At 50.7% G+C, this 23,959-nt stretch overlaps 1 protein-coding gene across 1 annotated transcript in view; it reads right to left on the reverse strand.

Moving 5' to 3' along the window:
* Nucleotides 1-23,959, reverse strand: part of LOC138570297 (cocaine esterase-like) — a 955,042-nt gene that overhangs the window by 578,344 nt on the left and 352,739 nt on the right. Inside the window, exon 10 of the mRNA XM_069649071.1 lies at nucleotides 20,957-21,104. Within this exon, the coding sequence (XP_069505172.1) occupies nucleotides 20,957-21,104 (148 nt within the window). The remainder of the gene's footprint in view (nucleotides 1-20,956; nucleotides 21,105-23,959) is intronic.

Raw genomic sequence — 23,959 nt, forward strand, 5'->3', positions numbered from 1 at the left:
GGGACAGTAAGGTCTGACAGGGATGTGGTCCGAGAGTTAACGGAAGATGGGACACCGTGGTTTAAATTGAGGATGATGAATAGGATGCGCAAACACAGCAGGCCACACCATGGGTGGAAAGTTTGTGGGGACCATGGTTAAGGAACAGGTTGGGCGAGTGGCAGTAGGAAGGAAAAAGGGCAAATTGGATGTAAAGAAGGGAGGAGTACAGGTACCCAGATGCAGTTGATCCATAAAGGCCTAGGTAGGACGCACTATGTGCTCTGGGCACAAATAAATAAGAATAATCTGATTAAGTTGCTCGTACCCCTTCCTTCTGGGGCCTGAAAATTGATCTATGCCCACGAAAAACAGAGAGCTGGGATTTCCTTGGCTGTGGGGCAAATGAAGTGTGTTTGTCACAATAGTGGGGGCCAAACTGAAGACGTGTGGATTAAAGCAGGTTATCCAGGAGTAAAGCTAGATGATGGCGCACATGATGCGAGCCCTTTAATAATATCAGGACACAGGTATGGGATGCGCTCTGGCAAACTTACCCTGACACGCCAGACCTGCAGTCCAACATGCAGTATACCATGGTGGACAATGAGGACCCCGTGAAATACTTTATTAAGTTTCAAGAGATATGGTGTGTGGACATGGGGGCCCAGTGGGACCGATCAGTTCCCCTTTTCTATTTCGTTATCAAAGGAGTTTACCTAAGGAAGTGCAAAAGACACTCAACAAAATTGTGGGTATTAAAGCGAGATTCAAACTATAATAATACACCATTGTAAGAGGATAAAGGAGAGAGAGAAGGAAACGGCTCTGTGGCTGCAGGCTGAGGAAGTGACATTAGTACAGAAAAAGTTAGCTAAGATAGAAGTTGAAGGTGCAGTATCAACAAGCATGCCAACAGAGGTAGCAGAGCAGACCCTGGCACCTCCAGATGTCCGGATAGCAGCATTTTGTCCAGGAGGAGGACAAGGACAGTGGGGATGTGGACCTGTGCACCCCTACCCAGAGTGTCAGCAAGGCAGTCAGCAGCATGGGAGGGATGGATTCAGAGGATTTGCAGGAATTGGACCGTGGGGAGCAGGAATGGGACCTTCACATTGCTGGAGCTGTGGGAAGTGCGGACATTTCACAAGGGAGTGTAGGATCAGGCAGGGGCCGGGATGTAATCCATATATCAACTACTGCCCACCGCCCCATCCTCAACCACGAGTTCATCTCCAGAGGCTGACCTCCATACCCTATGAGATACACCAGGCATACACTCAGTTACCACCTTGAACCCCAGGTGTGCAAGTGCACAATCCGCAAGTGACACAACCATTCGTGCCACAGCAGAACGCCATGTACAGGAGTAACATGCCAATGACCGACGAAGTACCAAATGGCAACTTCGTACCCTACCGAGGAGTGAGCATAGTGGGGAACAACCCTTTCATGTTTTCTGGCACCAACACATACCCTGACTAGGACAGCCCACAGAGAACTCTTGCGTGCTCAGTCCTGTCCATGACAGTCCACCCTAATGAGGAACCCTTGCTGAGAGCTGAGATAGGCAACAAGCAATTCATCTTCATGGTTATGATATGATATTCTATTTGTATCGTGCTCGTACACAAGTGTTTCAGAGCGCGACTAGGCAAGGGAGGGGAACAGGGGAGAACACAAAACAATAGCGATCTTACAAGGCCCAGTGACATTGAGAACGCACAAGTGCATGGGAGAGGGAAAAGGGAAAAAGTGCATGGAAGGGGGAGAATGGAAAGTGATGAGCAGATAAATAAATAATAAATAAAAATAAATTGAAAATGGAGGCAATAAACAGTGGTAGTACAGCCAGCAAGTGGCAAGTGCTGTGTTTATGGTAGCGGACTGGGTAAGTCTGATAAGTGCAGAAAAAGAAGAAAAAGAGGGGGGCTGTATGGGTACAGTACAGTCCACCAGTGCAAGAGGTGGCCAGGATGCAGAGCAGGAGAGCAGCAAGGTGAGCATGTACCTGGGCCCAGGGGAAAGAGGGTGGCCAGGTGCACAGTGCCAAGGGAGAGCCGGTCAGCAGGGGAGAGGGGGAGAAAAGGGAGAAGCAAAGAGGAAGGTCTTGAGGTGCTTACGGAACTGGAGATGATTCTCCTCAAGTTTAAGAATGTTAGGGAGGCCCCAAATGAAGATAGAGATCTACCCCCAGCTCGTTTCTTTGAAAAACGATTGACCCGGAGGGAGTAAGAGGTAGAGGAGCAAAGAGCTTGAGAGGGGAGGTATATGCGGAGGGATAGCTGAAGGTATTTTGGATCCAGTCCCCAGAAAGCCTTGTGGACAATGCAGAGGGTTTTAAATTTAATCCTTGCATCCACTGGGAGCCAATGGAGAGATTTCAGAGCTGGAGAGATACGATCCCAGGGCTTGAGGCCAAGGACTAAGTCTTGAAGTCCTGTTCTGGATAAGTTGCAGAGGGCGGAGAGTAGAAGCAGGTAGCTTTAGAAAGAGGCTGTTACAATAGTCCAACCTTGAGAGAACCAGAGCTTGGGAGACAGTGAGCTTCTGAGGGAAGGAGGGGAAAGGCAGAGTACCTCTGAGGGGGTGCAGTAGGAAATTTGACTTTTTAGAGACCTCAGAGATATGGGCGAAGAAGGAAAGTGTGGATTCAAAGATGACCCTGAGGTTCTTAGCCTTGCAGGTAGGGGTAGGAGGGGGGCCAAGGGAGGCCGGCCAGAGAGTGAGGGAAAAGGACGGAGATGGTGTGCCGATGAGGAGGATCTCAACCTTTGCCGGCATTCAGACAAAGATCATTGGCAGCACACCAATCTTGAATGGTAGTCAGTGATGAGAGAGGGAGAGGAGGTGGCCAAGGGCAACCGTAAAATGAGTTGAGTGTCATCAGCATAGCACTGGAAATTTGAGCAGAAAATGGCAATGCAGTGGGCGAGAGTTGCCAGGTATTGGTTAAAAAGCCAGGGTGAGAGGTTAGACCCCTGGGGAACCCCACAGGTAGAGAGGAAGATAGATGATAGGAAGGACTCCAGTTGGGCCTGGGATGGTCGATCAGAGAGGAAAGAGGTCAGCCAAGCCAGGGCCTGATCGGTTGTCATGACCCTTGCCCCTGGCCCTCACTGGCAAATCAGCCTTCCAGTTAGGGCTAGGTCAAAGGCCTTAAAACCTCATCCAAGACTCTCTTGGAGTCAGTCCTGGCGCCTTTGGCACCAGGCTCATACTCATCATGAAGACCAACATTAGAATGGGACTATTGGGGGTTTCAGCCAACATGGAGGCACACACATAGCTCATTTACAAGGAACTGAGCTATGCGGTCTAGTCCTTTGTGTGTCGCAGGCCTGAGACTACTTTACCTGGACTACTTTACCTGAGACTATTTAAACCACACCCAAACAGCAGAACATTCTTTGAGTTTTTCTGCTGTGGGCAGCGTAACGCTCACCGTGTCCAGTTCTTTGATGCCAGCTTACCTGAAACCAAGGACCTGCAGAGAGAGAAAGAACACTACGAAACTTATCTGGAACAGTATCCTGTCTTCAATCCATCGCTGACTTCAGTTCCACTCACCTGAAGGTACGAATTCCATCATCTGGCACCACATGCATCCTGGAATACCATAACCTGGAAAGAGGAGAAAGAAAGACAGCATTAGTAAGCGTTTACTCACGTTTCCTCCCGAATGAAGAAAGCCACACAATTTTTACCTGGGTAGTCATCTCCTGGTCAGTATCATTGCTGGAACATTACAGCACTCGGAGAGGAACATCGCAACCTGCAAGGAGAGAAAAGACACAGGTTAGCAATATAAAAGGCAAAACAGCGCTGCGCATCGCGCTTTACTCACTAGACAGCATCACGCACACCGCGCTTTCTCCTAACGGCCCATGCTCATCTTCAAACTGCATGACAACACCAAAATAACTTTCCATACCTAAAAGGAAAGAAGACATTATTATTCGAACTAAGAGGAACATAAGAACTGCATATAAAGACTCTAAAGCAGCAAACCTACAGAGTCACAGCAGGCCTGGACTCCCACAGGGGGGCTTGTGCCAGTGAAGTAACTTGGTCGCTGCTCGCCCCCCACATCTACGTTCCCCTGCCATGAGAATCCACCTTTCACAATATTAAGGTGAGGAGAAAAGGCCAAAGGGGGAGGAAGGAGTTGAAGCCAAGGGAGGTGGAAAAACATAAAGACAATCTGGTATTGAATCCAGTTCCCCTATATTGCAGACCCATCTTTAACCAGAGGCCTTACCAAGGGACCGGGAGAGGGTTTGAGAGTGTAAATCATCCAACCAAGGCTGGGTGGCATCCCCGTGGATACCAGGTGAGCGTAACATCGGTGATACCCAGGTTATCACAGAGACGGTTGAGCAGGATGGTGTGGTTGACCGTGTCGAAGGCAGAAGAGAGATCAAGAAGGATAAGAACAGAGGGAATGTTAGAGTCCAGGTTGGAGAGCAGATCTTCACAGATGTTCAGGAGAGCAGTTTCTGTGCTTCTGGCCACTCTGAAGCCAGACTGGTGGCCATGGAGGGAGCCAACAGAATCTGAATGATGGATGGTACAGGTGCCACTAAATCATGCACCAGTAAGGGAAACTTCCCATTATCAGGTGAAACTCTTGACACGCAGAGCTTCTCTGGGTTCCTACACAAAAGAATTTGATATCAGAATAGGAGGAAAGATGGTGCGTGCACTTTTGTTGTATTCAGAGAGTTCTCCGATAAACTTGTTGGGGCGAGACCTGCTAGGCAAACTAAATATGACCATTTCCTTTAGCGACCAAGAATAGCGTGCACCACTCTGAGCATGTGTGCCATAGGAACGATGGTCATAATACATGTAAGGGGAGGAGAGGCAGTGGCTTGCATATCCCTGTGGACCCTGATTTGTTTGTGTGTGGCATAACATTGCTTTTCGAAGCTGTGTCTCAAATTGGTAAGGCTTGTCTGGTGGTGTCAGTTAAATGGATTGTTGCAATTGGGACTGACTCAGAGGGGTGCGAGTGCCGCACAGTGTTGTGTATTGACCCAACAATGCCTCTTAGAGACGTGACGGATGCTTGACTTGTTTGAGGATAGACCAGATGATGGCGAGATTGTACTAGTGATTCCATTCCTTGCAATATCATGGTGCAGTATCAAAAAGTGGAGTGTCCTCTGATGGCTCTCGTAGCCTCGCCCCCCTTCACTGAGACAGACTTCGAGCAGGTCCCTCAAAGGTTGTGGACAACAAATGCCCACAATGTTGGGCTCTTGCAAGGAGTGGCCCCAGTTTGAATAACACTCAAGCCAGGAGCAGTGTGGCCGAGGGCGAGGCAGTATCTCTTGTCAAGTGAGGCAGAGGAAGGGGTACGGGATACTATTGTTTCCCTACTAAATCAGGGGATAATTGTACCATCTAGTTCCCCATGCAACACAGCTATGTACCCGATAAACAAGGCAAAAGGGGGAGCTGAAGGATGAATTAGGATTTGTGCCTTCTTAATGATATACTACAAGCAGAATTTCCAGTGGTCCCAGACAATACTTTGCAACGTCCCCAAAGAGGTGACCCCTTTTTCTTCCTGCACTTATGAGACCTAAACTGTCTGCTGCTTTAAACCTAGCACTTGCAAATTGCTGGCTGCATTACCACTGTTTGTTGCCTTTATTATTTATTTATTGTTATTTATCTGTTTCTCTTCTGCTTCGCACTTTCCACTTCTCCCCCCTTCCATTCACTTTTCCCCTCCCCTCTCCCCCATGCACTTGCACGTTCTCAATGTCACTGGGCCTAGTAAGATCGCTGTTTTCTTCTCCCCTGTTCCCCTCCCTTGCCTTCTCGCGTTCCGAAACACTTGTGTATGAGCGCAATAGAAATAAAATATCAATCAATCAATCAATCAATCTGGTGGATCTCAAAAACCCTTCTTTTCTTTTCCCTTGCACCCCGATTCACAATAACTCACTGTGTTTATGCATGGGGGTATGCACTTTGAACACGCAAGATTACCTCAAGGGTACTGTGAGTCCCCTAGCATTTTTAACAGAATACCACACGCTGATTTAGGCAATATCCATGTGCCTAGTACCATTGTTCAATATGTTTTACTGGTGTGTAGTGGCAGCGAGCACCAGTGTAGAGGGACTCCATAATACTTTTACAGCTTCTGGCCCGCAAGGGGTACATGGTTGATAAGGCCAAATTACAGTACTGCCTTCAGGAAGTGCTCTATTTCGTTCAATTGATTTCTGTAAATGGCAAAAGAAGCATTCTTGATCGCGCTGCCTCTGTGCGCGCCACCCCACAGTGCAAAACAGTTAAGGAAATGCAAATGTTCTTGGGGCTCCACAATTACTGGATATTTGACTATACAGCCTCAAAGAAGCCCAAAAGAACAACAACAAGATAGTGTGGACAGAAGACATGCTCACTAACTTCAATGACCTCAAGGAGGTCATCTCCACCGCACCAGCATTAGTGACCCCAGATTGCATGCAAGAGTCCTGTTTATTTTCCCCATCCAATGGGCAATTGATGACTGCTGTGCTCACACAGATGAACACCATGGCCTCAAGTCAGTGGCGTATTACAGTGGTATGTTATATTCAGTGATGCAGGGCCAAGTTGCATGTGAACAGGCACTTGCTGCTGCTCTGCATTTGCCATCAAGAAGAGTTCTACTATCGCTATGGGATGCTTCATAACATTGCATATCGGGCATGCAGTTTTTGCCATTTTTAGAATGCCACAAATCCACACTGATCACACAGCATCCTTCTGCATACGAGGTTATTTTATCAAACCCAAAAATTCAAATTGTGAAATGCAAAATTGTTAACCCAGCCACCTTTTTGACAGAAATGTGTTCCGACGAGGACTTGGCCAACCACAACTGTGTAACTTTTGAGGGAGAGGAATATGACATTACAAAAGCACATCAGAAACCCCTCACGGGGAGCGGGGGTCCTCTTTGTTGATGGGTCAGGAACAATTGACCAGGGCACAGGATTACGGCACACTGGTCCAGCAGTGGACCGTCTAGTGGATGGGGAATACGAAACACTAGTACAGAAAGGATTGCCCATGCATTTTCCAGCTCAAGCTGCCAAACTCATAGCGCTTATTGAAGCACTTTAAGCGTCCCATGGTGCCATGTGACCATTTACTATGATTCAGAATATGTTACCACCACAGTGCATGCAGGCCTTGCACAGTGGAAGAGAAGGGGATTCAGAAGTGCGGACGGATCTCCAGTCCGACATGCAGCATTATTGGACAAGCTCATTTATGGACTGTCTCAACCATCCATAGTGGCAGTCGAAAAATGCGCAGCTGACACTAATAATACAGATGAGGTCTCTCTTGGTAATGCTGCTGCCGTAGCTGCAGCAGCGAAAGTGGCAGCTTATATCACAGTGCCACAAGTGTCAGAGTACCTTTTCCTAACGTCTAGCACTGCACACCTGCCAGCACCCTACAATGCCTTACCAATTGCGCAGTTGATTGAGTTGCAGGAAGAGAAAGAACTTTGGATGAAAAGAGGGTTTAAACAGTCCCCTACTGTTCTGTTATGGAGGCAAAAGATATCTGGGAAAGCTTGTCGTGGCTTAAGGTTGGTGGGAAGGGCTCCCTAGTTTCCTCTGGGCTCAATGGCGCTGTGACCTGCAAAAGGCCTTCTGGTTTCTCAAAGTAATTTGGGTTAGGGATTTCCAAGGGACTCAAGGCAAAGTTGAAAGGCGATGATGCGTACAGACCCATGAGTTAGACATCAATTTCAAGATTTGGGGATGCACTGGGCTAGGACTTCACTAGCCACCCTGAGGTGACAATGAGAGGGCGTCGACAGGCTCGAATGTACTAATCTGGGCACTTCACTATTGCAGCACTGCTTGGGTTCTTGGGAACTTTCCACACTTGGCACAAGTCACTGAGGACCGTTTAAGGTAAAAGCTTGCAAATGAAGGCTTCCAGGCCTCATGAAGAAAGTCTTGTTGTTTCGGACAGATGGTCCTAATGTCACTGGGGAATGTCATCGGGACTGTGCCCTGGATTCCCTCTAGCAGAATTCCACATTCAGAAGAAATGTGGGTTCACAGAGGAAGAAGTCTGACAGCGGATGGAGGGGCAGAGTCCCTGAGAATTATCAGAGCTACAATGACACCGATGTCCCTCTGGAACCTATCTCAGACAGCCCTAATGATGCGTCACCAGCGCTGGGAACACACCTTTCTTGGGCAGTTCTCAGAGATTGGGATGCCATCTTTTACACAGAGAAGTCTTTGTTGATAGTTTTTTTACTCTTCAGGGGAATTTAGGCAAATTAGGTCTGGCTCTAAACAGAGCTGCCAGGAGGAAGGCAAGGGTTCTCTCTACGACCAACACCAGAGTTCCGATGGCTGAAAAAGTGTTGTCTGGCTTTTCCAATGGCCGGTAGCAGCACTTTTTGAACCCTAAATACAAGCCTAAAAGCATTCACAATGGAAGCAGTACACTGGGCGCAGCCAACAGCTTTGCTAGTCCAGGTCCTGAACATACACACTGTGCAGGAGGGCTTTCTGAGCCGGGAATAGGCATAAATGGATGCACAGATGGAAAGGAGAGGGAACTGTATTAACATTCATTCTAGATCATGCACCATAAACATCAAAACACACACAGAACCGTTCAATCTAGGCTACCACTGGATCATACTACTAAGAGTGTGCATGGCACGGGCAGCAGCTCAACTCTAGGCTACCACTGGATCATCCTACTAAGGGTGTGCATGTCACGGGCCTGCAGCTCAGCTCTAGGCTACCAATGGATCATCCTACTAAGGGTACGCATGGCATGGGCCTGCAGCTCAGCTCTAGGCTGCCACTGGATCATCCTACTAAGGGTATGCATGCACGGGCAGCAGATCAGCTCTAGGCTACTACTGGATCATCCTACTAAAGGTATGCATGTCAAGGGCAGCAGCTCAGATCTAGGCTACCGCTGGATCATCCTACTAAGGGTATAGCTCAGCTCTAGGCTACCACTGGATCATCCTACTAAGGGTATGCATGGCACGGGCAGTGGCTCAGCTCTAGGCTACCGCCGGAACATCCTACTAAAGGTATGCATGTCACGGGCAGCACCTGAGCTCTAGGCTACTGCTGGATCATCCTTCTAAGGGTATGCATGGCACGGGCAGCAGATCAGCTCTAGGCTACTGCTGGTTCATCCTACTAAAGGTATATATGTCACGGGCAGCAGCTCAGCTCTAGGCTACCGCTGGATCATCCTACTAAGGGTGTGCATGGCACGGGCCTGCAGCTCAGCTCTAGGCTACCATTGGATCATCCTACTAAGGGTACGCATGGCATGGGCCTGCAGCTCAGCTCTAGGCTGCCACTGGATCATCCTATTAAGGGGATGCATGCACGGGCAGCAGATCAGCTCTAGGCTACTACTGGATCATCCGACTAAAGGTATGCATGTCAAGGGCAGCAGCTCAGCTCTAGGCTACCGCTGGATCATCCTACTAAGGGTATAGCTCAGCTCTAGGCTACCACTGGATCATCCTACTCAGGGTATGCATGGCACGGGCAGTGGCTCAGCTCTAGGCTACCGCTGGAACATCCTACTAAAGGTATGCATGTCACGGGCAGCACCTGAGCTCTAGGCTACTGCTGGATCATCCTACTAAGGGTATAGCTTAGCTCTAGGCTACCACTGGATCATCCTTCTAAGGGTATGCATGGCATGGGCAGCAGATCAGCTCTAGGCTATTACTGGATCATCCTACTAAGCATATGCATGGCACGGGCAGCAGCTCAGCTCTAGGCTACCACTGGATCAACCTACTAAGGGTGTGCATGGCAGTGCAGCAGCTCACAGCTCTAGCCCACCACTGGATCATCCTACTAAGGGTATGCATGGCACAGGCGGCAGCGCAGCTCTAGGCTACCACAGGATCATCCTACTAAGGGTATGCATGGCACGGGCAGCAGCTCAGCTCCAGGCTACCACTGGATCATCCTACTAAGGGTATGCATGGCACGGGCAGCAGCTCAGCTCTAGGCTACCACTGGATCATCCTGCTAAGGGTATGCATGGCACAGGCAGCAGCTCAGCTCCAGGCTACCACTGGATCATCCTACTAAGGGTATGCATGGCACGGGCAGCAGCTCAGCTCTAGGCTACCACTGGATCATCCTACTAAGCATATGCATGGCACGGGCAGCAGCTCAGCTCTAGGCTACCACTGGATCATCCTACTAAGGGTATGCATGGCACGGGCAGCAGCTCAGCTCTAGGCTACCACTGGATCATCCTACTAAGGGTATGCATGGCACAGGCAGCAGCTCAGCTCTAGGCTACACCTGGAACATCCTACTAAGGGGGTGCATGGCAGGGCAGCAGCTCACAGCTCTAGCCCACCACTGGATCATCCTACTAAGGGTATGCATGGCACAGGCGGCAGCGCAGCTCTAGGTTACCACAGGATCATCCTACTAAGGGTGTGCATGGCACGGGCAGCAGCTCAGCTCTAGGCTATGACAGGATCATCCTACTAAGGGTATGCATGGCACGGGCAGCAGCTCAGCTCTAGGCTACCACTGGATCATCCTACTAAGGGTATGCATGGCACGGGCAGCAGCTCAGCTCTAGGCTACCACTGGATCATCCTGCTAAGGGTATGCATGGCACGGGCAGCGGCTCAGCTCTAGGCTACCACTGGATCATCCTACTAAGGGTATGCATGGCACGAGCAGCGGCTCAGCTCTAGGCTACCACTGGATCAACCTACTAAGGGTATGCATGGCACGAGCAGAGGCTCAGCTCTAGGCTACCACTGGATCATCCTACTAACGGTCATGCATGGCCCAGGCAGTAGCTCAGCTCTAGGCTACCACTGGATCAACCTACTAAGGGTATGCATGGCATGGGCAGCAGCTCAGCTCTAGGCTACCACTGGATCATCTCACTAAGAGTGTGAATGGCACGGGCAGCAGCTCAGCTCTAGGCTACCACTGGATCATCCTACTAAGGGTATGCATGGCACAGGCAGTAGCTCAGCTCTAGGCTACCTCTGGATCATCCTACTAAGGGTATGTATGGCACGGGCAACAGCTCAGCTCTAGCCCACCACTGGATCATCCTACTAAGGGTATAGCTCAGCTCTAGGCTACCACTGGATCATCCTACTAATGGTATGCATGGCACGGGCAGCAGCCCAGCTCTAGGCTACCACTGGATCATCCTACTAAGGGTAGACATGGGACGGGCAGCAGCTCAGCTCTAGGCTACCACTGGATCATCCTACTAAGGGTGTGCATGGCACGGGCAGCATCTCAGTTCTAGGCTACCACTGGATCATCTTACTAAGGGTATGCATGGCACGGGCAGCAGCTCAGCTCTACGCCACCACTGGATCATCTTCCTAAGGGTGTGCATGGCACGGGCAGCAGCTCAGCTCTAGGCCACCACTGGATCATCCTAATAAGGGTATGCATGGCACGGGCAGCGCCTCAGCTCTAGGCTACCGCTGGAGCATCCTGTTAAGGGTATGCATGGCACGGGCAGCAGCTCAGCTCTAGGGTACCGCTGGAAAATCCTACTAAGGGTATGCATGGCACGGGCAGTAGCTCAGCTCTAGGCTACCACTGGATCATCCTACTAAGGTTATGCATGGCACGGGCAGTAGCTCAGCTCTAGGCTACCACGGGATCATCGGACTAAGGGTGAGCATGGCACGGGCAGCAGCTCAGCTCTAGGCCACCACTGGATCATCCTAATAAGGGTATGCATGGCACGGGCAGCGCCTCAGCTCTAGGCTACCACTGGAGCATCCTGTTAAGGGTATGCATGGCATGGGCAGCAGCTCAGCTCTAGGGTACCGCTGGAAAATCCTACTAAGGGTATGCATGGCACGGGCAGTAGCTCAGCTCTAGGCTACCACTGGATCATCCTACTAAGGTTATGCATGGCACGGGCAGTAGCTCAGCTCTAGGCTACCACGGGATCATCGGACTAAGGGTGAGCATGGCACGGGCAGCAGCTCAGCTCTAGACTACCACTGAATCTTCCTACTAAGGGTATGCATGGCACGGGCAGCAGTTCAGCTCTAGGATATCACTGGATCATCCTACTAAGGGTGTGCATGGCACGGGCAGCAGCTTAGCTCTAGGCTACCACGGGATCATCCTACTAAGGGAATGCATGGCACAGCAGCAGCTCAGCTCTAGGCTACCTCAGGATCATCCCACTAAGGGTATGCATGGCACGGGCAGCAGCTCAGCTCTAGGCTACCACTGGATCATCCTACTAAGGGTGTGCATGGCACGGGCAGCAGCTCAGCTCTAGGCTACCACGGGATCATCCTACTAAGGGTGTGCATGGCACGGGCAGCAGCTCAGCTCTAGGCCACCACTGGATCATCTTACTAAGCACATGCATGGCACGGGCAGCAGCTCAGCTCTAAGCTACCACGGGATCATCCTACTAAGGGTATGCTTGGCATGGGCAGCAGCTCAGCTCTAGGCCACAACTGGATCATCCTACTATGGATATGTATGGCACGGGCAGCGGATCAGCGCTAGGCTACCACTGGATCATACTATTAAGGGTGTGCATGGCACGGGCAGCAGCACAGCTCTAGGCTACCACGGGATCATCGGACTAAGGGTGAGCATGCCACAGGCAGCAGCTCAGCTCTAGGCTACCACTGATTCTTCCTACTAAGGGTCTGAATGGCACGGGCAGCAATTCAGCTCTAGGCTATCACTGGATTATCCTACTAAGGGTGTGCATGGCACGGGCAGCAGCTCAGCTCTAGGCTACCACGGGATCATCCTACTAAGGGAATGCATGGTAGGGGCAGCAGCTCAGCTCTAGGCTACCACTGGTTCATCTTACAAAGCACATGCATGGCACGGGCAGCAGCTCAGCTCTAGGCTACCCCTGTATCATACTATTAAGGGTGTGCATGGCACGGGCAGCAGCACAGCTCTAGGCTACCACTGGATCATTCTACTAAGGGTATGCATGCCACGGCAGCAGCTCAGCTCTAGGCTACCACGGGATCATCCTACTAAGGGTATGCACGGCACGGGCAGCAGCTCAGCTCTAGGCTTTCACTGGATCATCCTACTAAGGGTATGTATGGCGCGGGCAGCAGCTCAGCTCTAGGCTGCTACTGGATCATCCTACTAAGGGTGTGCATGGCGCGGGCAGCAGCTCAACTCTAGGCTACCACTGGATCATCCTACTAAGGGTGTGCATGGCACGGGCAGCAGCTCAGCTATAGGTTACCACTGGACCATCCTAATATGGATATGCATGGCACGGGCAGTAGCTCAGCTCTAGGCCACCACTGGATCATCCTAATACGGGTATGCATGGCACGTGCAGCAGCTCAGCTCTAGGCTACCACTGAATAATCCTACTAAGGGTGTGCATGGCACGGCAGCAGCTCAGCTCTAGGCTACCACTGGATCATCCTACTATGGGTATGCATGGCACGGGCAGCAGCTCAGCTCTAGGCTACCACTGGACCATCCTAATATGGATATGCATGGCACAGGCAGTAGCTCAGCTCTAGGCCACCACTGGATCATCCTAATACGGGAATGCATGGCACGTGCAGCAGCTCAGCTCTAGGCTACCACTGAATCATCCTACTAAGGGTATGCATGGCACAGGCAGCAGCTCAGCTCTAGGCTACCACTGGATCATCCTAATACGGATATACATGGCACAGGCAGCAGCTCAGGTGTAGGCTACCACTGGATCAACCTACTAAGGGTATGCATGGCACGGGCAGCAGATTAGCTCTAGGCTACCACTGGATCATCCTAATACGGGTATGCATGGCACGGGCAGCAGCTCAGCTATAGGCCACCACTGGATCATCCTAACACTGTTATGCATGGCATGGGCAGCAGCTCAGCTCTAGGCTACCACTGGATCATCCTAGTAAAGTGGTGCATGGCACAGGCAGCAGCTCAGCTCTAGGCTACCACTGGATCATCCTAACACTGTTATTCATGGCACGGGCAGCAGCTCAGCTCTAGGCTACCACTGGTTCATACTACTAAGGGTGTGCGTGGCACGGGCAGCAGCTCAGCTCTAGGCCACCACTGGATCATCTTACTAAGCACATGCATGGCACGGGCAGCAGCTCAGCTCTAAGCTACCACGGGATCATCCTACTAAGGGTATGCTTGGCACGGGCAGCAGCTCAGCTCTAGGCCACAACTGGATCATCCTACTATGGATATGTATGGCATGGGCAGCGGATCATCGCTAGGCTACCACTGGATCATCCTACTAAAGTGGTAGGGGCAGCAGCTCAGCTCTAGGCCATCACTGGATCATTCTACTAAGGGTATGCATGGCACGGGCAGCAGCTCAGCTCTAGGCTACCACTGTATCATACTATTAAGGGTGTGCATGGCACGGGCAGCAGCACAGCTCTAGGCTACCACGGGATCATCAGACTAAGGGTGAGCATGCCACAGGCAGCAGCTCAGCTCTAGGCTACCACTGATTCTTCCTACTAAGGGTATGAATGACACGGGCAGTGGCTCAGCTCTAGGCTACGTCTGGATCATCCCGCTAAGGGTATGCATGGCACGGCAGCAGCTTAGCTCTAGGCTACCTCTAGATCATCCCGCTAAGGGTGTGCATGGCACAGCAGCAGCTCAGCTCTAGGCTACCACTGGGTCATCCCGCTAAGGGTATGCATGGCACGGGCAGCGGCTCAGCTCTAGTCTACCACTGGATCATCCTACTAAGGGTATGCATGGCACGGGCAGCAGGTCAGCTCTAGGCTACCACTGGATCATCCTACTAAGCGTATGCATGGCACGGGCAGCAGCTCAGCTCTAGGCTACCACTGTATCATCCTAGTATGGATATGCATGGCACGGGCAGCAGCTCAGTTCTAGGCTACCACTGGATCACCCTAATATGGATATGCATGGCACGGGCAGCAGCTCAGCTCTAGGCTACCACTGGATCATCCTACTAAGGGTATGCATGGCACGGGCAGCAGCTCAGCTCTAGGCTACCACTGGATCATTCTAATAAGTTATGCATGGCACAGGCAGTAGCTCAGCTCTAGGCTACCACTGGATCATCCTGCTAAGGGTATGCATGGCAGGGCCAGCAGCTCAGCTCTAGGCTACCACTGGATCATCCTGCTAAGGGTATGCATGGCACGGGCAGCAGCTCAGCTCTAGGCTACCACTGGATCATCCTGCTAAGGGTATGCATGGCACGGGCTGCAGCTCAGCTCTAGGCAACCACTGGATCATCCTACTAAGGGTATGCCTGGCATGGGCCTGCAGCTCAGCTCTAGGCTACCATTTGATCATCCTACTAAGGGTATGCATGGCACAGGCAGTAGCTCAGCTCTAGGCTACCACTGGATCATCCTACTAAGGGTATGCATGGCACGAGCAGTGGCTCAGCTCTAGGCTACCACTGGATCATCCTACTAAGGGTATGCATGGCACGAGCAGTGGCTCAGCTCTAGGCTACCACTGGATCATCCTACTAAGGGTATGCATGACACGGGCAGTGGCTCAGCTCTAGGCTACGTCTGGATCATCCCGCTAAGGGTATGCATGGCACGGCAGCAGCTTAGCTCTCGGCTACCTCTAGATCATCCCGCTAAGGGTGTGCATGGCACAGCAGCAGCTCAGCTCTAGGCTACCACTGGATCATTCTACTAAGGGTATGCATGGCATGGGCAGCAGGTCAGCTCTAGGCTACCACTGGATCATCCTACTAAGCGTATGCATGGCACGGGCAGCAGCTCAGCTCTAGGCTACCACTGTATCATCCTAGTATGGATATGCATGGCACGGGCTGCAGCTCAGTTCTAGGCTACCACTGGATCATCCTAATATGGATATGCATGGCACGGGCAGCAGCTCAGCTCTAGGCTACCACTGGATCATCCTACTAAGGGTATGCATGGCACGGGCAGCAGCTCAGCTCTAGGCTACCACTGGATCATTCTAATAAGTTATGCATGGCACAGGCAGTAGCTCAGCTCTAGGCTACCACTGGATCATCCTGCTAAGGGTATGCATGGCAGGGCCAGCAGCTCAGCTCTAGGCTACCACTGGATCATCCTGCTAAGGGTATGCATGGCACGGGCAGCAGTTCAGCTCTAGGCTACCACTGGATCATCCTGCTAAGGGTATGCATGGCACGGGCTGCAGCTCAGCTCTAGGCAACCACTGGATCATCCTACTAAGGGTGTGCATGGCACGGGCAGCAGCTCAGCTCTAGGCTACCATTTGATCATCCTACTAAGGGTATGCATGGCACAGGCAGTAGCTCAGCTCTAGGCTACCACTGGATCATCCTACTAAGGGTATGCATGGCACGAGCAGTGGCTCAGCTCTAGGATACCACTGGATCATCCTACTAAGGGTATGCATGGCACGAGCAGTGGCTCAGCTCTAGGCTACCACTGGATCATCCTACTAAGGGTATGCATGACACGGGCAGTGGCTCAGCTCTAGGCTACGTGTGGATCATCCCGCTAAGGGTATGCATGGCACGGCAGCAGCTTAGCTCTCGGCTACCTCTAGATCATCCCGCTAAGGGTGTGCATGGCACAGCAGCAGCTCAGCTCTAGGCTACCACTGGATCATCCCGCTAAGGGTATGCATGGCACGGGCAGCGGCTCAGCTCTAGTCTACCACTGGATCATTCTACTAAGGGTATGCATGGCATGGGCAGCAGGTCAGCTCTAGGCTACCACTGGATCATCCTACTAAGCGTATGCATGGCATGGACAGCAGCTCAGCTCTAGGCTACCACTGGATCATCCATGTAGGATATGCACGGCACGGGCAATAGCTCAGCTCTAGGCTACCACTGGATCATCCTACTAAGGGTATGCATGGCACGGGCAGCAGCTCAGCTCTATGCTACCACTGGATCATCCTGCTAAGGGTATGCATGGCACGGGCAGCAGCTCAGCTCTAGGCTACCACTGGATAATCCTACTAAGGGTATGCATGGCACGGGCGGCAGCTCAGCTCTAGGCTACCACTGGATCATCCTACTAAGGGTGTGCATGGCACGGACAGCAGCTCAGCTCTATGCCACCATTGGATCATCCTAATAAGGGTATGCATGGCACGTGCAGCAGCTCAGCTCTAGGCTACCACTGGATCATCCTACTAAGGGTGTGCATGGCACGAGCAGCAGCTCAGCTGTAGGCTACCACTGGATCATCCCACTAAGGGTATGCATGGCAGGGGCAGCAGCTCAGCTCTAGGCTGCCACTGGATTATCCTACTAAGATGGTGCATGGCACGGGCAGCAGCTCAGCTCTAGGCTACCACTGGATCATCTCACTAAAGGTATGCATGGCAGGGGCAGCAGCTCAGCTCTAGGCTACCAATGGATCATCCGACTAAGGGTATGCATGGCACGGGCAGCAGCTCAGCTCTAGGCTACGACTGGATCATCCTACTAAGGGTATGCATGGCACGGGCAGCCGCTCAGTTCTAGGCTACAACTGGATCATCCTGCTAAGGGTATGCATGGAACGAGCAGCAGCTCAGCTGTAGGCTACCATTGGATCATCCGTGTAGGATATGCACGGCACGGGCAATAGCTCAGCTCTAGGCTACCACTGGATCATCCTACTAAGGGTATGCATGGCACGGACAGCAGCTCAGCTCTAGGCTACCACTGGATCATCCTACTAAGGGTATGCATGGCACGGGCAGCGGCTCAGCTCTGGGCTACCACTGGATCATCCTACTAAGGGTGTACATGGCACAGGCAGCAGCTCAGCTCTAGGCTACCACTGGATCATCCTACTAAGTGTGTGCATGGCACGGGCAGCCGCTCAGCTCTAGGCTACCACTGGATCATTCCACTAAGGGTATGCATGGCACGGGCAGCAGCTCAGCTCTAGGGAATCACTGGATCATCCTACTAAGGGTATGCATGGCAGGGGCAACATCTCAGCTCTAGGCTACCTCTGGATCATCCTATTAAGGGTGTGCATGGCACGGCAGCAGCTCAGCTCTAGGCTACCACTGGATCATCCTACTAAGGGTATGCATGGCACGGGCAGCAGCTCAGCTCTAGGCTATCACTGGATAATCCTACTAAGGGTGTGCATGGCATGGGAAGCAGCTCAGCTCTAGGCTACCGCTGGATCATCCTGTTAAGGGTATGCATGGCACGGGCGGCAGCTCAGCTCTAGGCTACCACTGGTTCATCCTGCTAAGGGTGTGCATGGCACGGGTAGCAGCTCAGCTCTAGACTACCACTGGATCATCCTACTAAGGGTGTGCATGGCACGGGCAGCAGCTCAGCTCTAGGCTACCACTGGATAATCCCGCTAAGGGTATGCATGGCACAGGCAGCCGCTCAGCTCTAGGCTACCACTGGATCATCCTTCTAAGGGTATGCATGGCACGGCTACCACTGGATCATACTAGTAAGGGTATGCATGGCACGGGCAGCAGCTCAGCTCTAGGCTACCACTGGATCATCCTACTAAGGGTATGCATGGCATGGACGGCAGCTCAGCTCTAGGCTACCACTGGATCATCCTACTAAGGGTATGCATGGCACGGCTATCACTCGATCATACTAGTAAGGGTATGCATGGCACGGGCAGCAGCTCAGCTCTAGGCTACCACTGGATCATCCTACTAAGGGTATGCATGGCAGGTGCAGCAGCTTAGCTCTAGGCTACCACTGGATCATCCTACTAAGGGTATGCATGTCACAGGCAGCAGCTCAGTTCTAGGCTACCACTGGATCATCCTACTAAGGGTATGCAAGCCACGGGCAGCAGCTCAGCTCTAGGCTACCACTGGATCATCCTACCAAGGGTTGTGCATGGCGCGGGCAGCAGCTCAGCTCTAGGCTACCACTGGATCATCCTACTAAGGGTATGCATGGCACGGGAAGCAGCTCAGCTCTAGGCTACCACAGGATTATCCTACTAAGGGTATGCATGGCACGGGCAGCAGCTCAGCTCTAGGCTACCACTGGATCATCCTACTAAGGGTATGCATTGCACGGGCAGCAGCTCAGCTCTAGGCTACCACTGGATCATCCTGCTAAGGGTATGCATGGCACGGGTAGCAGCTCTGCTCTAGGCTGCCACTGGATCATCCTACTAAGGGTATGCATGGCACAGGCAGCAACTCATCTCTAGGCTACCTCTGGATCATCCTACTAAGGGTGTGCATGGCACGGCAGCAGCTCATCTCTAGGATACCTCTGGATAATCCTACTAAGGGTATGCATGGCATGGGCAGCAGCTCAGCTCTAGGCTTCCACTGGACCATCCTACTAAGGGTATGCATGGCAGGGGCAGCAGCTCAGCTCTAGGCTACCACAGGATCATCCTACTAAGGGTGTGCATGGCACGGGCAGCAGCTCAGCTCTAGGCTACCACAGGATCATCCTACTAAGGGTATGCATGGCACAGGCAGCAGCTCAGCTCTAGGCTACCACTGGATCATCCTACTAAGGGTATGCATGGCACGGTTAGCAGCTCAGCTCTAGGCTACCACTGGATCATCCTACTAAGGGTGTGCATGTCACGGGCAGCAGTTCAGCTCTAGGCTACTGCTGGATCATCCTACTAAGGGTATGCATGGCACCGGCAGCGGCTCAGCTCTAGGCTACCACTGGATCATCCTACTAAGGGTATGCATGGCACCGGCAGCGGCTCAGCTCTAGGCTACCACAGGATCATCCTACTAAGGGTATGCATGGCACGGGCAGCAGCTCAGCTCTAGGCTACCACTGGATCATCCTACTAAGGGTATGCATGGCACGGGCAGCAGCTCAGCTCTAGGCTACCTCTGGATCATCCTACTAAGGGTGTGCATGTCACGGGCAGCAGTTCAGCTCTAGGCTACTGCTGGATCATCCTACTAAGGGTATGCATGGCACCGGCAGCGGCTCAGCTCTAGGCTACCACTGGATCATCCTACTAAGCGTATGCATGGCACGGGCAGCGGCTCAGCTCTAGGCTACCTCTGGATCATTCCGCTAAGATTGTGCATGGCACGGCAGCAGCTCAGCTCTAGGCTACCTCTGGATCATCTTGCTAAGGGTATGCATGGCACGGGCAGCAGCTGAGCTCTCGGCTACCACTGGATCATCCTACTAAGGGTATGCATGGCACGGGCAGCAGCTCAGCTCTAGGCTACCACTGGATCATCCTTGACTCTCTCTGGCATGCCACATTCCTACCACTGCTCATCCTTGGTACAACAGCTTAGGGAATGTGCTTATCCATGCTCACGCACACTCTTCCAAACCAGTTCCTATAGAGTCACCATTAATGCAACACAAAGACACTGAAAAACATAATGAAAATGGCTTTAGAGATGCACATTTTCTTGGGGCAATCTGGCTTTCGTCTCTGGCACTTGCTTCTCCTGGCAATTCTAAACTTAAATATTTTGTGAATATCCCATTCAAATTAGACTTGCCTTTGTGACATCAGTCTTTCTGCTGGCTGCAAATGTCACCTTTGTTTGATCCATCAAGCATATGACACATCACTGTTGGATATGTTTCTCAAACCTTGGACTTACCTATTTGGGAAACGCCTTTGAAACATTAGACACATCTCTGGTATCTGTCAAACATTAGACCCACCTTTGTGGGAGCTGTCTCTGAAACACTAGACACCTCAGTGGGATCTGTCAAACATTAGACTCACCTCTGTGGGATCTGTCAAATATTACACTCACCTCTGTGGGATCTGTCAAACATTAGACTCACCTCTTTGGGATATTTTAAATATTAGGCTCACCTCTGTGGGATCTGCCTTAGAAAGATTAGGCACCACAGTTGGTGTGTCCGACATTAGACTCACCTCTGTGTGAACTGACTCTGAAGCAATATTCACCTCTGTGGGTTCTGTTTCTTGAATATGCTTTATTCTGTGGACTCTGTCCTGAAACATTGGACACCGTTGTGCATCTGTCCAACAATGACTTACCTCTGTGGTATCTGGCCATCATAATGCTTGGAACAACAAAATAGGCATCCCCGAAGAACTCTAGGAAGTTGTCTCTGTACTTGAAAGGGTCCTGTATGTCCCCCAGATACTCCTCAATTAGCAGCTGTCTGAATTCAGACAGAGGTCCCTGAAGGAAGAAATGGGATGTGTGAAACGACTGCAGAAATAATATTGACAATAATGACAAGCTCCACACCCTACTTTGGACAAAATCATCCCTCTGTTTCAATGCTGACAATAACGTAGCCCACCCCCAACAGATAAACTCAGTAAGTGTCAAGAAAAAGGCATGTAGTTTAGACCCTGCGATGGTGCAGATGTGGTCAGCACCAGACCTGGCCCCACCCCCCACCTGGTTCTATAGGTGACCTAAAGTACAAGCTGATAAGTGATCTGTGAATTGCCAGTTCAACAATAGTGGTAATAGAACAGCCATAAAGAATAGAAGAGATTGTGCTATACAAGTAGGGTAGGAGGTAGCGTGCACTTAGGGAAAGGTTGCAGAATACCCAGATAGGGTTACACAAGTAGCCTGGAGATGGGCGTCGGTAGCTTTAGGTTGCTGGGAATCAACTGTGGTGGCATGCAATGCATAAGACACAAAGGACATTGACATGGTGGAGAAAGAGCTAGAGTACCACCATCTTTTGGAAATACTGAATCCTGACACTAAAACTGCTGTGCACACGATTTACTTTTTTTTGTAACACTCTATTTACTGTTGCACACAGGTTCACAGCACTTACAGTATACATCATTTACACAGTTTATACTTTAAGTCCCATGGACTTCAGACAGAAGCCCAGGCATCAAAGTTAGTACAATCGAAACCACACTAGATAACATTTCTCAGTAACCCACTGCATGCAAAGTTAATTAGTTTCTATTGGTAACAGCAAGAAAGCATATATAGCTTTGATCTCCAAGTGCAAATAGCAACCATGCCAAATGATTTCATGATGAAGAAACGCATGGTGTTCTCAGTAGTTTCTGAATAACAACGTGTACAACGTAGCATAGCACAATGTTCACTAAATAGATGAAAATTAATTCTGAACAGTGGTCTTTTACCACGTGATCGGGACAGCGATTGCTTTTTCCAGGCTTACTGAGATAGTGCACCTGCAACTCACTTGGTACATCCAGACACAGGGACAGTATGCCAAGTTCACAAACAAAATGGCAGATAAGGCCTCAAGCCTGGGAACGAGGAGGGAGGGATGTCTTCAAATGAAACAATAGCAGTCTGTTCTTCTCCTCTTCCTCGTCACGCACCCTGGCACCACATTAAAGTGCCCAATGTCGGATGAGCGACTGTTGACCAATCAGGACCCTGTCCGCCATGTTGGCTAGTGTAGTAGAATGTGATGAACTCAGGAGGAACCATCAGTCATGCAGTAGCCAATAGTAGTAGCATTTGGTTATAAAATGTACAGGTGTTATATCTTATTAACCAATAGAATAAGCCAATAGAAATGCATTCCTTATCATTGGTGACGTGTATTTGGATTAAAAGCTTGTGTTCTGTATTACAATGTTCAGAATGTTAATGTGTATTTTCCTATTTTCCCGGCACTTGGTGTTACTCTATTACTTGAGTTCCTTTTTGCTATTGATTATTGATAGGGGCTACCTTAACAACCCCATAGAATAACTAACCCCACAAAATGTGCAAAAAGGGGCAGATATGCCCATTGCTTCTATGTGTACTCACCTTTGAGAAAGTTTACAGAAATTATCATTTTCCACTGATCCCATAGGTAAATGCACCTAGGGAACAGTGTCAGTCTTTACCTCCTCCTTCCTGTCTTCTCTCCTCTGTTAATCTCACTGTTGCTGTGATTGGTGTCCTGGGCCCTTATGCATCCTCTGGGTCCCTGACCTCCCACACCCAATTGCCCCAGCTCCTGTCCACCCTCAGGACTTGCCTTGGCACTCCCTCTGCCCTGGAGGTTTGCATTTACACCTAACGCGGCTTCGGCCGTGTAGCACTCACCATACCACGCACTTCACCTGTGGCTCATCCATGAGCCCACACACCCCAGCACTTACCCGTCTACCCTCTATCTTGATGCACTTGCATATTCTCAATACTCACAAGGAATAGTAGGTTCGTCCTTTTTTTCTTTTTCCCTCCACTGCTCTTAAAAATTGTGTTTTGTAATATGTTTCACTCCCTTGTTCCATCCCTCTGCCCTGTGGGTGCTTTGAAACAGTATTTCACTTGCAGTATAAGCGTGTAACACGCAAACAATAAATAAAAATAAATAAGTGTGTGTGTTAATGTGTACAATGCTGGGTCCACAAGCTGACTGGCTCTGTCCAATGAATCCGAATCTTTGCTTGTTGACAAGATCAATCGCAGTGCAACTGACTCTGTGAAATATGTCAAGACCGCATCCTGTGTCCGAGTACCACAGACAAGCACAACCTGTGAAATGAGACAGAGAGAGGCTGGTGTACCCAAGAACCACAGGCAGCCATAACCTATGAAATGAGACAAGAGAGCATGCTGTGCCAAAGATCCACATACAAGCACAACCTGTGAAATGAGACAGAGAGCATGCTGTGCCAAGGATCCACATGCAAGCACAACCTGTGAAATGAGACAGAGAGCATGCCGTGCCAAAGATCCAAATGCAAGCACAACCTGTGAAATGAGCCAAGACATAACCTATGAAATGAGACAAGATAGCATGCTGTGCCAAAGATCCACAGGCAAGCACAACCTATGAAATGAGACAAGAGAGCATGCTATGCTCAGGACCACAGGCAAGCACAACCTGTGAAATGAGCCAAGAGAGGCTGGTGTACCCAAGAACCACAGGCAGCCATAACCTATGAAATGAGACAAGAGAGCATGCTGTGCCAAAGATCCACATGCAAGCACAACCTGTGAAATGAGACAGAGAGCATGCTGTGCCAAGGATCCACATGCAAGCACAACCTGTGAAATGAGACAGAGAGCATGCTGTGCCAAAG

This window comes from Ambystoma mexicanum, chromosome 2q (genome assembly GCF_040938575.1).
Source record: "Ambystoma mexicanum isolate Mex_15411 chromosome 2q, UKY_AmexF1_1, whole genome shotgun sequence".
In the NCBI taxonomy this organism is placed as follows: domain Eukaryota; kingdom Metazoa; phylum Chordata; class Amphibia; order Caudata; family Ambystomatidae; genus Ambystoma; species Ambystoma mexicanum.